This window comes from Heptranchias perlo, chromosome 25, assembly GCF_035084215.1.
Source record: "Heptranchias perlo isolate sHepPer1 chromosome 25, sHepPer1.hap1, whole genome shotgun sequence".
NCBI lineage: Eukaryota > Metazoa > Chordata > Chondrichthyes > Hexanchiformes > Hexanchidae > Heptranchias > Heptranchias perlo.
Genome location: NC_090349.1, coordinates 37240176 through 37257829, shown reverse-complemented (window position 1 = coordinate 37257829; position 17654 = coordinate 37240176). Strand labels below are relative to the sequence as shown.

General features: G+C 44.8%; 1 protein-coding gene across 4 annotated transcripts in view; it reads right to left on the bottom strand.

Annotated features, from left to right (window-relative positions):
- acacb (acetyl-CoA carboxylase beta) overlaps nt 1-17654 on the bottom strand; it is a 127256-nt gene that overhangs the window by 71145 nt on the left and 38457 nt on the right. For all 4 annotated transcript variants that reach the window (XM_068006050.1, XM_068006054.1, XM_068006053.1 and 1 more), the window contains 9 exons: nt 16541-16704; nt 13410-13560; nt 12492-12595; nt 10194-10275; nt 9439-9584; nt 9195-9345; nt 8350-8484; nt 7360-7506; nt 1597-1785 (listed from right to left, as the gene is read on the bottom strand). In XM_068006050.1, coding sequence (XP_067862151.1) covers nt 1597-1785; nt 7360-7506; nt 8350-8484; nt 9195-9345; nt 9439-9584; nt 10194-10275; nt 12492-12595; nt 13410-13560; nt 16541-16704 — 1269 coding nt within the window. The remainder of the gene's footprint in view (nt 1-1596; nt 1786-7359; nt 7507-8349; nt 8485-9194; nt 9346-9438; nt 9585-10193; nt 10276-12491; nt 12596-13409; nt 13561-16540; nt 16705-17654) is intronic.

Sequence of the window (17654 nt, the reverse complement as noted above, 5' to 3'; positions counted from 1 at the left end):
GCCTCCTCCTCCCGTTAGTTGTTTAATTGTCCACCACCATTCACGACTGGATGTGACAGGACTGCAGAGCTTTGATCTGATCCGTTGGTTGTGGAATCGCTTAGCTCTGTCCATAGCATGTTGCTTCCGCTGTTTAGCACACATGTAGTCCTGAGTTGTAGCTTCACCAGGTTGGCACCTCATTTTTAGGTACGCCTGGTGCTGCTCCTGGCATGCTCTTCTACACTCCTCATTGAACCAGGGTTGATCTCCTGGCTTGTTGGTAATGATAGAGTGAGGAATATGTCTGGCCATGAGGTTACAGATTGAGCTGGAATACAATTCTGCTGCTGCTGATGGCCCATAGCGCCTCATGGATGCCCAGTTTTGAGCTGCTAGATCTGTTCTGAATCTATCCCATTTAGCACGGTGGTAGTGCCACTCAACACGTTGGATGGTGTCCTCAGTGCAAAGACGGGACTTGATCTCCACGAGGACTGTGCAGTGGTCACTCCTACCAATACTGTCGTGGACAGATGAATTTGCGACAGGTGGATTGGTGAGGACGAGGTCAAGTAAGTTTTTCCCTCGTGTTGGTTCGCTCACCACCTGCCGCAGGCCCAGTCTGGCAGCTATGTCCTTCAGAACCCCGCCAGCTCAGTCAGTAGTGGTGCTACCGAGCCACTCTTGGTGATGGACATTGAAGTCCCCCACCCAGAGTACGTTTTGTGCCCTTGCTACCCTCAGTGCTTCCTCCAAGTGGTGCTCAACATGGAGGAGGACTGATTCATCAGCTGAGGGAGGGCGATAGATGGTAATCAGCAGGAGGTTTCCTTGCCCATGTTTGACCTGATGCCATGAGATTTCATGGGGTCCAGAGTCAATGTTGAGGACTCCCAGGGCCACTCCCTCCTGACTGTATATCACTGTATCGCCACCTCTGGTGGGTCTGTCCTGCCAGTGGGACAGGACATACCGAGGGATGGTGATGGAAGAGTCTGGGACGTTGGCTGAAAGGTATGATTCTGTGAGTATGGCTATGTCAGGCTGTTGCTTGACTAGTCTGTGGGACAGCTCTCCCAATTTTGGCACAAGTCCCCAGATGTTAGTGAGGAGGACCTTGCAGGGTCGACTGGGCTTGGTTTGCCGTTGACGTGTCCGGTGCCTAGTGGTCCGATGCCGGGTGGTCCGTCCGGTTTTATTCTTATTATGACTTTTCGTAGCAAGATTTTACAACTGAGTGGCTTGCTAGGCCATTTCAGAGGGCAATTAAGAATCAACCACATTGCTGTGGGTCTGGAGTCACATATAGGCCAGACCGGGTAAGGACGGCGGGTTTCCTTCCCTAAAGGACATTAGTGAACCAGATGGGTTTTTACGACAATCCGGTAGTTTCGTAGCCACCATTACTGATACTAATATTTTAATTCCAGATTTTTATTTAATTAATTGAATTTAATTAATTAATTGAATTTAAATTCTCCAGCTGCCGTGGCGGGATTTGAACTCATAACTCCAGATTTTAGTCCAGGCCTCGGGATTACTAGTCCAGTAACATAACCACTATGCTACCTCTCAGTTTTTTCATAAGCGCTCAGCACCCTGAACCTGGCTTACCTGTTGGCTGGGGAACTGACAGAGCACAGAAGTGATGTTACTAGCATACTGGGCCATCACTTTCCGAATGGCCTTCTCCACACTCGCAGGGATTCTGCCTGAGACGCTGGTCATAATGTCTTGCAACTCAAGGAGGGGCAGTGAAGGATCTCTGAGAGTCTTCATCAGCTTTGTGATCCAATTTTTAACCTATGGCCAGCAAGGGGGAGTTGAAAGAGCCAAGTTTAGCACATGCATTCCTTGAAGTCGGTATAAGCCAGCAGAGTACATACAACAAGACATTTAAACTATATTGGCACAACCTTAGTACAAGGTAGATTGGATGAAGGATGAGCATCACTCCGCTTATTTGCAAATAGTCAACAACTGCCTTTAATATAAAGAAACATCCCAAGCCGCTGCACAAAATGGAAATAGAGTAATGGATGCTGAGCCGTGGAATGAGAGCTAGGAGGAGTGACTGAAAGTCTGGTCAAAAGATGGGTTTTCACAATGTTTTAAAAGGTGGAGATAGAAGTACAGCGGTAATGGGGTTTAGGGAGGGAGTTCCAGGAGTGCAGCCAAGGTGGCTGAAGGCTCTGTTATCAATGTTGGGGTGAGAAAAAAGACCAGAGTTAAAGGACTAAAGAGTGTGGGAGAGCATATATGGCTGGAGGGGATTGCTGAGATAGGGTGGGGCAAGGGCACAGAGGGATTTGAAAATAAGGTTGAGGATTTTAAAATTTAATGGAGGTTGGAGGACAGAGTAGATCTGCAAAGATGGGAATGATCGGCGAGTATGACTTGCTGTTGAACAGGGTGGTGTCGACAGGGGGCTGAGTTTTGAATAAGTTGGTATTTACAGAGGGTGAAGGATGGGAAGCCAGTAAAGGAAGCATTGGAATAGTTGAGTCTGCAGGTAACAAAAGAGTGAATGAAGGTTTTAACTGCAAATGGGCATGAAGTACGAGTGAAGGTAGGCAATGTTGTGGAGGTGGGAGAAAGAGGTCTTGGTGATGGACAAAATGTTTGAAGCTCACTTCTTGGTCAAAAAGGATTATCTGGTTCAGCCTGAGTAAGTGGGCATGGAGGGGAAGGGAGTCCATGGCAAAGGAGTGGGGATGATGATGAGACTAAAAGAAATGGTTTCAGTCTCCCCAAAGAAGGATGTTGTGAATTACGCATGACTTAATGTCAGACAGACGGCGGAGAGCTAGAGTTGGATGCCTTTGACAAGGTACCGCATAGTAGGTTGTTACATAAGGTTAAATCTCATGGGATCCAAGGTGAGGTAGCCAATTGGATACAAAATTGGCTTGACGACAGAAGGCAGAGGGTGGTTGTAGAGGGTTGTTTTTCAAACTGGATGCCTGTGTCCAGCGGTGTGCCTCAGGGATCGGTGCTGGGTCCGCTGTTATTTGTTATTTATATTAATGATTTGGATGAGAATTTAGGAGGCATGGTTAGTAAGTTTGCAGATGACACCAAGATTGGTGGCATTGTGGACAGTGAAGAAGGTTATCTAGGATTGCAACAGGATCTTGATAAATTGGGCCAGTGGGCCGATGAATGGCAGATGGAGTTTAATTTAGATAAATGTGAGGTGATGCATTTTGGTAGATCGAATCGGGCCAGGACCTACTCCGTTAATGGTAGGGCGTTGGGGAGAGTTATAGAACAAAGAGATCTAGGAGTACAGGTTCATAGCTCCTTGAAAGTGGAATCACAGGTGGATAGGGTGGTGAAGAAGGCATTCGGCATGCTTGGTTTCATTGGTCAGAACATTGAATGCAGGAGTTGGGATGTCTTGTTGAAGTTGTACAGGGCATTGGTGAGGCCACACTTGGAATACTGTGTACAGTTCTGGTCACCCTATTATAGAAAGGATATTATTAAACTAGAAAGAGTGCAGAAAAGATTTACTAGGATGCTACCGGGACTTGATGGTTTGACTTATAGGGAGAGGTTAGACAGACTGGGACTTTTTTCCCTGGAGAGTAGGAGGTTAAGGGGTGATCTTATAGAAGTCTATAAAATAATGAGGGGCATAGATAAGGTAGATAGTCAAAATCTTTTCCCAAAGGTAGGGGAGTCTATAATGAGGGGGCATAGATTTAAGGTGAGAGGGGAGAGATACAAAAGGGTCCAGAGGGGCAATTTTTTCACTCAAAGGGTGGTGAGTGTCTGGAACGAGCTGCCAGAGGCAGTAGTAGAGGCGGGTACAATTTTGTCTTTTAAAAAGCATTTGGACAGTTACATGGGTAAGATGGGTATAGAGGGATATGGGTCAAGTGCAGGAAATTGGGACTAGCTTAGTGGTATAAACTGGGCGACATGGATATGTTGGGCCTAAGGGCCTGTTTCCATGTTGTAACTTCTATGATTCTATGATCTGCATACACATGGAAGTTGATCCCAAGACAGCACCTGCCATGGCCATCCCACCAGGTAAAGCTGTCGGGAAGCCAGTGAGGCCCTCCAACGCAAGTTCAAAAAAACTTTCCTTAGTGGGGCCAGGAGGAGGAGTGTTGCTCCGGGCCCCACGAGGAAAGTCCGACATCTGACGTCCCAGGTTCCCCTCTCAGCCGCAAATCCCACTTGTTCCCACCCACCTATCTTGCTGCTGGGAGCCTTCTCTTGCTGTTAGCGGGCGGCTTCCATGCTGCCTGTTCCTCGTTTCCAGCGGGCATTAAAATGCAGCCCAGCAGTTACAATTTCTGCTGGGCCTCTGACGAAGACTCCTGTGCAGGATTGTCATCCGCTCTACATTCTGCCCTCTATCTCGGAGGGCAGAATGTAGAGGAGGGGGCCAAGTACAGATCATTGGGGATTCTGGAGATCAGGGTGCAGCAAAAGTGACACAAACAGAGGAAACTACAGACATAACCCAACCACTAATCAGCCACCGAGACAGAAGCTTGAACACCACTACTAAAAATCCAAGACTGAAGGTTTGCCACTCATAGTAGCTACAGCACAGGAGGGGGCCATTCGGCCCATCATGCCTGTGCCGGTTCTTTGAAACAGCTGTCCAATTAGTCCCATTTCCCCTGCTCTTTCCCCATAGCCCGATAATTTTTTTCCCTTCAAGTATTTATCCAATTCCCTTTTGAAAGTTACTATTGAATCTGCTTCCACCACCCTTTCAGACAGTGCATTTCAGGTTATTACAACTCGCTGCGTAAAAAAATGTTTCCTCATGTCGCCTCTGGCTCTTTTGCCGATCACCTTAAATCTGTGTCCTCTGGATACTGACCTTCTGCCACTGGAAACAGTTTCTCCTAAATTACTCTATCAAAACCATTCATGATTTTGAACACCTCTATCAAAATGCTCCTTAACCTTCTTTGCTCTAAGGAGAACAACCCCAACTTCTCCACTCTCTCATCCCTGATACCATTCTAGTAAATCCCTTCCGCATCCTCTCTAAGGTCTTGACATCCTTCCTAAAGTTTGGTGCCCAAAATTGAACACAATACTGACTGACAGGCTGGCTGCCGTCAGGAGTTGCAATGCGGGGGGGGGGGGGGGGGGGGGGGGAGAGAGAGAGAGTGGAAGATTGGGTGGGGGGGGGGTGAAGAGTGGGGCATCGGGAAGACATCCAGGAGGTGAAGAGTGCGACATCGGGGGGGGTGAAGAGTGGGACATCGGGGGGGGGGGGGGGGTGAAGAGTGGGACATCAGGGGGGGGTGAAGAGTGGGATATCGAGGGGGGGGGGTGAAGAGCGGGACATCGGGGGGGGGGGGTGAAGAGCGGGACATCGGGGGGTGAAGAGCGGGACATCGGGGGGGTGAAGAGCGGGACATCGGGGGGGGGTGAAGAGCGGGACATCGGGGGGGGGTGAAGAGCGGGACATCGGGGGGGGGTGAAGAGCAGGACATCGGGGGGGGGTGAAGAGCGGGACATCGGGGGGGGGTGAAGAGCGGGACATCGGGGGGGGGGTGAAGAGCAGGACATCGGGGGGGGTGAAGAGCGGGACATCGGGGGGGGGTGAAGAGCGGGACATCGGGGGGGGGTGAAGAGCGGGACATCGGGGGGGGTGAAGAGCGGGACATCGACGGGGGTGAAGAGCGGGACATCGGGGGGGGGTGAAGAGCGGGACATCGGGGGGGGGTGAAGAGCGGGACATTGGGGGGGGGTGAAGAGCGGGACATCGGGGGGGGGTGAAGAGCGGGACATCGGGGGGGGGGGTGAAGAGCGGGACATCGGGGGGGGGGTTGAAGAGCGGGACATCGGGGGGGGGGTTGAAGAGCGGGACATTGGGGGGGGGGGGGTGAAGAGTGGGACATTGAAGAGGGAGACATCGGAGCAGGGTGCAAAGGTAGGTTCATTTTCTGTTTTCACTTCCTTCCATGGTTTTTTATTTAATTTCTTGTTCCCTGATTTGGCCCTTCACGCCTGGTTTCACCAGGCATGAATCAGAAGCGATGGGCAAGCCGCCCAGAATAAGTTAAAAATTGTTCTAATCACTTACTCGGTCACAGGTAAAGTGCCTTAAGTACCTCAATGAGGTATATTTGGCTCTTTAACTGTCATCCCACCAGCTTTAATTGCCGGCGGGACTTCCGTTTTCGGGTTGCCTGCACGCACACAGGTGGGTCCCTGGGAAACTCAGAAGTCGGCGGGTTGAGGCCGGCTTGTGAACCCGAACGGCATTTCCGCGATTTTCGGAGCCCCCAACGCACCCGCAATTGCCCCCTAAAATTGAGCCCTATGCCTCTATTAATAAAGTCCAGGATCCCATATGCTTTTTTAACATCCTTCTCAACTTGTCCTGCCACCTTCAAAGATTTGTGTACGTACACCCCCAGCTCTCTCTGTTCCTGCACTCCCTTTAAAATTATATCATTTAGTTTATATTGCCTCTCCTCATTCTTCCTACCAAAATGTATCATTTCACACTTCTCTGCTTTAAATTTCATCTGCCATGTGTCTGCCCATTTCACCAATCTGTCTCTGTCCCCTTGAAGTCTGTTACTATCCTCCACATTGTTTACCACATTTCCGAGTTTCGTGTCATCTGCAAACTTTGAAATTATACCCTCTATACCCAAGTCCAGGTCATTGATATATATCAAAAAGAGCAGTGTCCTAATACCGACCCCTGGGGAACACCACTGTATACTGCCCTCCATCATAAGTGTTTCAGCCATCTCTGAAAATTCTGGTATTTTTCTCCTCCCAAAGGAACTTTATGGATCTCCGAGAATAACTGCACCTGACCCCCATTAAAAAAACAGCATGGCTTTTATGCTTTTAGTATTATATCAATGAGAGCCAATTCTACCAGCATGGCAAGGCCCCTTTAACTGCCTTCACCAAGATATCAGCTAACCAAGATTCCCCTTATACTGCTCTTGAGACAGCAATGGGTGACGCTCAAGAGTCGGTAAGTAACTCAATGTTTGATTTTTTTCTCCCTAATTGGAACCTGGGATTCATTGATACAGATTACTGTGCACTTTGAGTGCCCATACCGTACATGATTATAAAAAAAAATGCAGCACAAAATAAAATGAGGCACATACTTTTTTTGGAGAGGCACAAAAGGGAAAAGATAAATCCAAACAGGCTAGCTAAGTACCAGTTTGGCACAGTTCACCACAACCTAAGGATTAAGGCAATTCTACATTTTCAGGTTTTGTTTAACGTTTCTATCTACCTCCAAAACATAACAGGAAAGGAATGGCCCAATTCTTCCAATTAGTTAATAAGTTTGTGAATATTAAGCCTGATCACAAAAAGAAGAGGAAGAGGTTGCATTGTTCTAACTCTACCACTTACCTTACTGCTGAAGTAGGGTTCAGGCAAGCAGTAGCCAATCATGACATTGACCAGGTTCTCCAGCACACTGTGAAAGACCTGATGCAGTTTCTCACCACCAATAGCTAGCGCCTGCTGTGGCACAAAGACTCCCATGTGCAGGTGGGCCTAGAGAGTGAGAACCAGAACAGCAATGATGCACTTGCTAATATTTTTCAAACCAATTTTACAGTTCACGATATGGGAGCTCCATATAATTTGCTGTTGGTGTGTTTGTCCTGGATTCAAGTGGCTCCATCAACTCCCAGATCTGTACTCCTCTTGTTGTGCAGCAGCACTGGAACATAGGTGGGTCCTTCCCATTAATGATGCCACCACAGCAGAAGTAAAGAAAGACAGGGAAAGACAAGGCAGTGCGGAAAGGAAACACACAAGAAAAGAGAGAAAAAGGGAAAGGGAAAGGGAAAGGGAAAAGGGTGGACAAAATGCAGCTGTCATTTTAAAAGTCAAATAAACATATAACTTTTCTTTTAAACTCAACACTGTAAAAATATTTTGAATAGAAAGGACTCTTACCTCCCTACCCCACCCCTGACCTTTCTTCCTGTTTAGAAGACAATATAGTTAGGTAATTTAACTACACTTTCCAGTGCAGTTAATAGAGTGATAGTTAATAGTTGATATGTTGATTGATTGAGATGAAGTAGGGTGGGAGGAGGCTTGTGTGGAACATAAACACCAGCATTGTCCTGTTGGGCCAAATGGCCTGTTTCTGTGCTGTAAATACTATGGTAATACTTTCCAAAAACTAGTGGAATGCCAATTTGATAAAGCTGTGCCATACCCCAGCAGACTGCTTTCTCTAGTTTTAAATTTGTGTTTTTTTTAAAAAAGATGCAATATTATCATGTAAATCTTTAGCAATCAATTAAAGGAATAAACAATACATAGTGCAAATCACCGGCAGCGCACCAATGCGTGCAAATATGGAGCAGATGGAAGAGAACTTACTGGATGAAGTTTCTTGGGATCATCTAATACCATTTTAGCTATTGTACTGCCCTGTTCCAGACAGGTACCTGGTCTCTTTACATAATGCACACATCCTGACTCCTCAACAGTCAAAGACATCACCATCTTCATCACCTGTGTGGAGGCAAATCAAGCCAGACTTTACAAGACTGTATAACATTGTCATCAAATGCTGAAAAATTTACAATTTCCCCCCTTTTTTAATAAAATGAAGAGGTTCCCTACTTCTCCCTCTCACACAAAGGCCTCTCGCCAATGTCCAGTGGGAGTGGGGAAGGGCTTCAGTCTGTATTAAAAGCATCAAACATATGACTCTCTTGATGGTTCAATGATACAAAAACCAAGATCATCCCATGTTCAATATCTGATCTGTGCTGAGTTAGCTGACCTCAACCAGGATCCGAATCCCACACTCACCTGACGAAGGAGAAAGCCTCCGAAAGCTTGTGATTTTCAAATAAATCAGTTGGACTATAACCTGGTGTTGTAAGATTCCTTGCATTTGCAGACCTCAACCAGGGACACTGGTAGAGGCAGTTGGATTACTTGAATCAAAAAAGGGTAAAATTAGCTAGGGGTTTATGTTCATCACTGTCCAGCACTTGTGGCTAGAAGTGTGCATATGTGGACATCAGGTGAGGATGGGACTGGACCTGCCTGTGATACTCTCTGTGATTGAATAGCCTGATGACACTCATATGAATAACTGGTCACTTGGGTGAGGCACTGAAGGGTCGCCGTACAACAGTACTTCAATACGGATATTGGGAGAGAGAGGAAAGATTGCCAAGAAGAGAGAATAAATTGTAACCAAACCTACACACCTCAATCTCCGCATAGCAGTGTCTTTCAAAGACGTGGCCTCCATCTTCAACAAGGTACTGCAGAAGTTTGCCAGCAGAGGGAGACCTCAGCACAGTGGGGTCCTTCTCCTTCTCAAACTCGCAAGTCTTGTTACCAATAGTGATCCGATACCTGCCAGTGCAAATAAGTAAATGTTTAAGTAAAAAGGAACAAGAATCTTCAGACAAAATGACAATTCTCGCATAATTGCAGAGGATTTCTTACTTGTCTATCTCCTCTTTCATGTATGTAGTGTAACTGTGGCCATCATAGGACAATAAGAGGCCTCCATCACTTAGCCGGTGAACGTCAATCTCAATGTGAGAGTTGTTCATAATAACAACATAGAGGGTCAGTGACTGACGGGCCACCTGTACATTGGATGTGAAAACAAGAAAAATAAAATTCATACAGCAACAAATAAAATTGTTTTAAACTTGCAACTTAATGACTGACTACCAACACTAATGTCAAGAGAGATGGTAAACATGAAGGCTTGGTAAGGTGTCCACCTTTTGCTAAGTCCAAAAATGGATAATGACATGGTACGGTAAAATGGTGAAATGACTGGGCTATTTTGACAAAGTTCATGAACTGTTCATTTCAGGGAGCTGCATTCAAACACAACATCAGACTGAAGGGTGAAATCTCCTTTCTGCTGCCTGGCAAAGATCATGCATTAGGTTTGTTTTTAGCAGTTGTAACTCAGTTCCCAGTGAACACCAGTCCACACTAAAAAGCTGCCCATAATTCAGAATTAAGTGAAAGTTTTTGGGAAGATTTTGAGACATGAAGATGTCACACTTAACCAATCACTAATTCAGCTTTCTTGTGTGGTCGGGTTCAGTAATTTATCCAAACTTAATTATTCTTTAAACAAGGACTCAAAAACAACTACACACAGAAGTTCAGTAAAGGGAGAACAATGAAAGTAAATCAGACAGAAAAAGCCTTCATTAACAATGCAATAACTCCCCTACCTGTAAGGAATATTTAGTTTCTGCATAAATGAACTGCACATTCATGGTGTTTAACAGGCTGCTTGCTGGGAGAACCTGACCTCTGTAGACCAGGGAAGGAAAAAACAGTTATACAATTCTTAAAGAAAATCTATGCCCCAAATTAAAGTAACATTCCCTTTATAATAGTTTCCTATTGCCTGAACTTCTCCTTCCCGGAAAGGCCAAAAACTCTAATGGAGAAAGACAAAGGAGGCAGGTTTCTCAGGTTTACAGAAATCTCAGCTTTTCAAAGGGGAAGATTTTCAAAGAATCTGATTGTCAACAAGCACAGATCCAGGTACTGGTAGCACTGATCCACTCTCAAAGTAGGTGGAGCACCCTGATAAGGTCAGCAGTAGGACTCATGGCAGATTTATTTCCCTCTTCATCTCCAGCGATGTTCATACTAGTTAAATTAGAATGTACCAGGGATCAAACCCTTTCTTTCAAAAAAAAGACAATGTTATCCCTCCCCTGGTCACTATGCACCATTTCTGATCGAGAAGATACGCAGGCAACTCACTCCCCGGTATCACTCTATGCTAGTCTGAGGCCAAATGCTAAGTGATGGTGTCGAGATCAGGGGCTGGATTTCCTCCAGTTAGCAAATTTGTGGCAGGGCAGCACTTCCACCCGACCACGTAACTCTGCCATTAGCCCACGTAACACCGACCAGAACGTGTGTCCTGCACCAGTCTAGTGGCAAAAGACGTCACTGTCGTTCATGAGAGTGAACAAACAGGGGGGGATTTTTACTCGGTTTGTCAACTTTTATTTACTGAAAGCACATAGCTATTCGTTAATGCTTCTTTTCACTGTTGGCAAGCTAATGGCTGTCTTGCTCCACCTCCTTTTCTTCCTTATGTGGAGGTGGCGAGACCTTCTGCATCTACATCACAATTCCCTCAGTTTCAGGAGGTAGCAACCCTTTCTGCATAGTGATATTAAGTAGGATGCAGCAAGTTGCAATAATTCTGGATACTGCAGGGCTCCACGAGATTAATCCAGGTATCTAAAACAAAATTTCAAAATGGTCTGCTCTATTAAAAGTCTTGTAGTCCCATGGACCTCATTATATTTGCATGGGGCTTTCAATGCTACTTGTGTTTTATCAATTGCTCCTTGTATCTTGCATCTGTGGGAATCATGCCACTTTATAGAATTGGACTGCTAGCTCTCTGTGTTTCATAGGTTCCATGAAGGTAATAAACTGCAAGGCCTGCCCAAATAGAATATCAGTGACTTTCTTTATTCAATGGTGCGCTGCTGCAAAGGTCCCTCAAGGTTGCCTGGAAGGAACCAGCGTCAAACATTCACGGCTGTGGTTGCTTTAGCGGCTACAGACAATGATATGGCGCTTTAGGCCCTACCCACCCATCCTATTTCCGTGTGGTGGGGTGGGTTCCAGGTAGTCAGTTATCTGGACTGGCAATTTATCATGAAATTCCGGTGAGCATTTTTTGGGTTGAGATTGTGGCGGTAAGTCTCACAGCATCATTTTACTATTTTTACCACCAGAAAATGGTGCGAGAGATTAGGCATGAATCCACACCTCACCATTCCTCCCAGAATGGCAAAATACCGCAGCATGTGATACCACTGACAGCTGCCCTATCACGCAGTATTGCTGTGCCATTCTGGGTGCGTTTATTATTCAAAAAGGAACTTGCTATTGGTCTCAAATGACATATGGACCCTGATTTGTTTTGGTTTCAGCCAGTTCCTCAAAAATTACTGCAGCACCTCTAGCAGAGGCTTCCAGAATTTAAAAGGAAATAATGTTCCGATTCCTGATCTATTATTTTGAAAAGCTCCTTCTCTGTCTTTCATTAAAAATTAAACCAGCTGCTTCTCGCAACATACACAGCATGTTGTGCCATATTATGCAATACGGTTGCGAAAAATCCACAAGTTGCTTGGGTCACCAGTACAAATGACACAAGACAGCCTTCTGCAAGAACAAAGGAACACACACAGATTGCCTGTCAATGGAAAGATGGTCAATTGAAAATACAATAAATATCAAATTTCAGCTGTGGTTATTGGATTTGTTTTTATTCCAGTTCATCCCAATCCTTTAGAATTATCACCAATGCTCACAGATTATGTCCAATTGTGGAATTCTTCCCTAGGATGTTAATGGCCCTAATTAAATTGCAAGATATTTCCACATTACTGTTCAGGCATCTCCCGATCACCCACGCACTCACCTCCCCCTGCATACGCAGACCTCTCACACCGCCCCACCAGCCCCCTCCCCACCCCCAAACAACTTGCCTTTCAAGGGAATGCAGGAAGTTAGTCATGCTTGTTTGAAAGGTTGAATCTGTCACATGTAAAGCACCGCACACCACTCCAAGCATTGTATCTGGCCTCTCTGCCTAGAGGGCACGGAAGAAAATACATAATTTAATTAATATCAATTATCTCCTTGGTAAAGTATTTTTCATTACACAAAACTCTTGTTTTGCATCCATAAGTTGATTTTTGTACTTAAGCGATATCGATACTGGGCAACAGAAAATGCTCCCACTTCTGGCATATCACAAGCTAGGTACAGAGTGAATTTTCCTCTGTTCTATTCAAAAATATACTTTATTCCCAACCTCAGAAGAGCACTCCCTACTGCACCAGTGACACTTCCATTTCCCTCACAAGATCCCTGAATTAGACGGCACTAAACCAGCAAACAGGCTTGTATTGGAGGCTCATGCCCAGTGAAATTTTATTTCACACAGACAGAAGGGCACTTTCATCTCCCTCAATCTGGGTAGATCCAGAATCAGATTCTGGAGGAAATTTGCTCCCAAACATCTGGTTCTGTAGAGCAGGCTGGGTTGATGTGCACTCAGATTTCCCCACTTTTGTGCCAGGCTATCTCTCACCTTTTGCTAGGCCCCTCCCTTTGATGGCCAGCCAAGATCAGGAACTCTCCATTCTGGGAACTGTGGGCATGAACCATGATACAATGCACTGGTACACTAGCCAGGTCCATCTATCTCACAGCTCAAAGCACTGACCACCTGTGATTTTGGAGCATACGAGTATGCAAGTTTGGTCACAGCCTGACTGCTAATTAGCCTGAACTGGCATTAGAGTACAATATTCATATGGACCCAATGAAAGCTAGGTGTTATTCAACTTCCATAGATTTCACTTGCTCTTTCACACCCACAATCAATACAATATCATTACCTGTACTTTGTCTGCGATGAGATGGTCAAGCCAGCTAGTATCGATGGTGTTACCCTGGAAACTGTCTGTTTCCAACAGCTTGATCAAATACTCGATAGTTGTTCTAAAGTCTCCTCTGATTGAGAGTTCCTTAAGTGCTAGAACCATATTTCTAAAAGAAAAATTATAGTCAAATCGAGATAAGATCACAGCATTCTACTAATTTCCTTTCCTTATAGCACATTTTTGAAAATCCCTCTGAATCCCCAAAACAAACCAATGATTTGTTAAGGTTATATATTGCTTTAGGTCACAATTTTCCTCGTCCAAGTGACATGATCTCATTATATTTTCATGATATTGATCAAACTGGGATTCCAAGAAAGGGACTCAGTCCTGCTGTAGATTGGCACACTATCAATCACGCAATCCATCCTCTCTATCATGCTTTGCAAGATGCATGCTCTCAAGCTCTCTTCAGTAGTATTGGCTTAATCTACGTCATAGCTGTCCTGTTCCTCATCTCTTCCTGAGGCCTTTCCCCCAGTGCCTCTAACCTTGTAGTTCCCCAACCTCATATGGCCTGTTTCTACTTTCTCCCCACGATACACAAATAAGACTGTCTCGAAAGATATTATTTTGGCGTGCTCTTGTCCCACCAAATTAATTTCCTCTTATCTCAACGCTGATCTTCGCCCCCTTGTCCAATCTCTACCCATCTATATCCATGACTCTTCTGATGCCCTCTGTCACATCGATGACTTCAGGTTCTCTGACCTCAATTGTTTCCTTTTCACCATGGAAATACAGTCACTGTACACATCCATCTCTCACCAGGATGGTCTCCAGGTTGGTAGCTTGTTCCTTGAACACCGACTCAATGTGTTCCTATCCACCATCACCCTTTCCACCTGGCGGAACTTGTTCTCACCTTGAACTTCTCTTAACTCTACTTATTTCCAACACCAGATAAAAGGTGTTGCTATGGGAATCGGCATGGGTCCCAACTATGTCTGACTTTTTGAAGAATATGTGGAACACTCTGTTTCAATCCTCCTCAGACCTCACCTCCTCTTCCATTACATTGAAGACTTAGTTAGTACAGCTTCCTGCTCCCGGTCTGATCTTGAGAATTTTATTAACTATGCTTCCAATTCACACCCATCCCTCACCTTCACGTGCCCCATGTGACTCTTCCTTTCTCTTCCTGGACTCTCTACCTCAAGCAAAGGCTTTTCCACCGACACCTATTACAACCCTACTGACTCCCACAACTATAAAGTATGCTTTTTTCTCACCCCATTTCGTATAAAGACTCCATGCCTTTCTCCCAGTTATTCTACCCACCACACAGACTCTGATGACTCCACTTCCTAAATTTCTGAAATGCCCAAGTTTTTCCTCAGCTGAAGTATCCCCCCCTACAAATGGCAGACAAGGCCCTGGACTGCATCTGTCCCATTTCCCATGCCTACATCCCTTCCTCTTTCAATAATGTTCAGATGCGTTACAGCTCAGTTCTGGTGGGGGAGGGGTGGGGAGAGGGAGGTCTCTGCTCTTGGTGGTGGCTAGTTTTTACTTTAAACCTGTAGGCTCTCTCTTCCTTCCTCCCAATCCCCATGGCTCATTTTCTCAACTCTTTCGTTGGCTAAGCTTCTCACCATTTTCACTATTAGTTTGCTGCTTTGTTTTTTTTGACATTTCCCATTGCCTCACTGATCTTTTTGTTATCATCTAACAATTTCCTCATTTTCTTTTAAACAAGATGCAGTCATTCAACCCTTTTACTTCCCCTCTATGACTGGCATATCTGTTGCTTCCCCTCATTCTAGAAAATGCTTATTTGTTGTTCAGTTTTCTGTTCTGGAGTGTATTACCCAGAACATTAATTGGTCTTTTCTCTCTACAGATACTGGCCAAACTGCTGCGTATTTCCAGCATTTTCTGTTTTTTTAAGACAAAATTATGTCTAGTTCAGCGCAAATCAATAATATATTAAGTTTGCTCTGTCATGCACTCCTTATTTGGGCATCACTACTGTGTGACAATCATGCCTGCAGTTGCACACTTCTAGCACTAATCTCCTGAAGCTGCAGACCCCCATACTTATACCTACAGCATCACTAACGCACGCTCTGAGGAAAATTCGCTTTGTCCTGACATTCTGTGGGCAACGCCGTTGGTCGACACTAAATTGGTAGTCTCATTCTGAGAGTCTATGGGATAGCTGGCGTGGGAAATGGAAAGATTACACCGGTGTAGCAAACAGCGGACTTCAGAGTTAGAGCCCAAGGCACATTGTTAGAGGAAGCTTTACTCCACCTTTGGCCCTGATGAATGTGATCAGAGAGTGCTTAATGCTGATACTGGAACAAAAATGGAGGTAGGTTCCATTCACTGAACGGACATTTATCACCTTGATAAGAACAAGGATTGGTCACCAGGGGACTCCTGATTTGCAGGGGTGGGAAGAGTAGCCTTTTCTAGAAATACTATCTCTACGATCGGATAGATAAGACAGAACACGCCCACTGAGCTTCACTATGTGGGAGAGGCATTTGAGGAGTGTGGTGTGGTCAACTGATTCGAAAACTACAGAGAGGTAGAGGAAGATATATGGTAGAACTTTCATTATTTGTGGTAATGGAGCACCCACTTGCCCATGGATAATGTAAATAGGTGAAGAATTGAATCCCTAAATTTTGGTCTAATACTCGTGATACATTAATAACATAGACATGGAAAATGACCACAAATAGCTAGTTCAATTTAATTTTACTTGCACTCCAAGGTTGATTTATGTCAGCTTGGAGGAGGCTGATGTTAGTTGACTGTTTAATAAGGTAATTGCGAAGGTAGATAATTGGAGCCTGGATAAAGGAGGTTCCACTGCAGCATAAGAAGAATAACATGTACTTTAGTTTAGAATGCACAATTTACTCCCAGTCCTGAGTGTTTCACTAATAATTGCAGCACTTTGGAAGTTATTCCATTCACTAGTGGGAATAACTTGTGTATTCTACACCAATTTATGCACTGTCCTTACGGAAAACATATAATTCTTTAGAAGCTATCTAGTACCATCCTCGTGCATAGTCTCAATGTGACTAGGTAACGACAGTAAGACATTGGACAAGGTAATTGGTACTAACGAGATAGCCTCCTCGCGGTTCTCTCCCCAGGAGAAACAGTGGCCAAACTGGGAATCGGCAAACTCATGCAGGCCACCTGCGGCTGCCACGCTGAAGTACCCCCAGACATTTTTGTTACTGCGGAAGTTCAACTCCTGGACAGTTCCTGAACTAGGCTTAAATCCCTGGATGAGAGAAAAGAGGGAAAAAAAACATTAAGTCAAGATTCACACAGATGCAGTCATTGGTGGGCATGACCATTTAGTACTGCCAAATTGTTTATAAAACATTTCAACCAAATATTCTGTGGATCGGCCTATCTATAATCAGAGCCGTCAATGCTGGACAAATCCCAGATTTTCAGTTAAGAGTCAGCCGCAAATCCACCGTATTGCCAAAAGCATAAACAGCAAGCTGCATCATTCACGTTGGCTGCAGATGGAGGTCTGTCAAGTTCAAGTTTAATCCAAGTTCACTGCCCTATTGATGCTGATGCAGTTGCTCTGAGTCACGTTCCTTCAGTTATTATTAATGTGGCTCAGTCATGTCTCTTGGAAGAAGAGTTTTCAGCTAATGACCTACCAGAGGCAGTCTGACTTTGAGAAGGATGGATATTGGCTATAGTATAAAACAGCTGAGGCCAGGTATCAAAAAGGGTAAGCTTAGAGAAGGCTAAAATAATTTGTGTATCACCATTTAAACTTAGTGATTGATAAAAACAGACCATTTTGACAATCTTAATAATCACATCGGTAGTGGGAAGCCAGTGAGCAACACTGCGCATTCACTTGAGTATCATTCATGGACCCCTGCCTTCCCCAACTTCAAAGATGTGAGAAAGCAGTGTAAACATGCTCTGCATCACTATCAAATTATAGTCAGTACTCTAGCCATCAGTGCAGCATAAATAGATCTGTTGCAGCAGCAAACAGAAAATGAAAGTCGAGGCACTTCTGATTGATAGTGAGCATAATTGATTATGGTTCATTAGATTTAACAATGCCCTGGACCAATATCAAGATAAACATTTTAAAAAGGCCAACTATAAGGGCATGAGAAAGGGACTAGAACAGATTAACTGGGAGAAATTGTTAAAACCTCAGTTAAGAGAAAATTTAATACCTGCAAAGACATA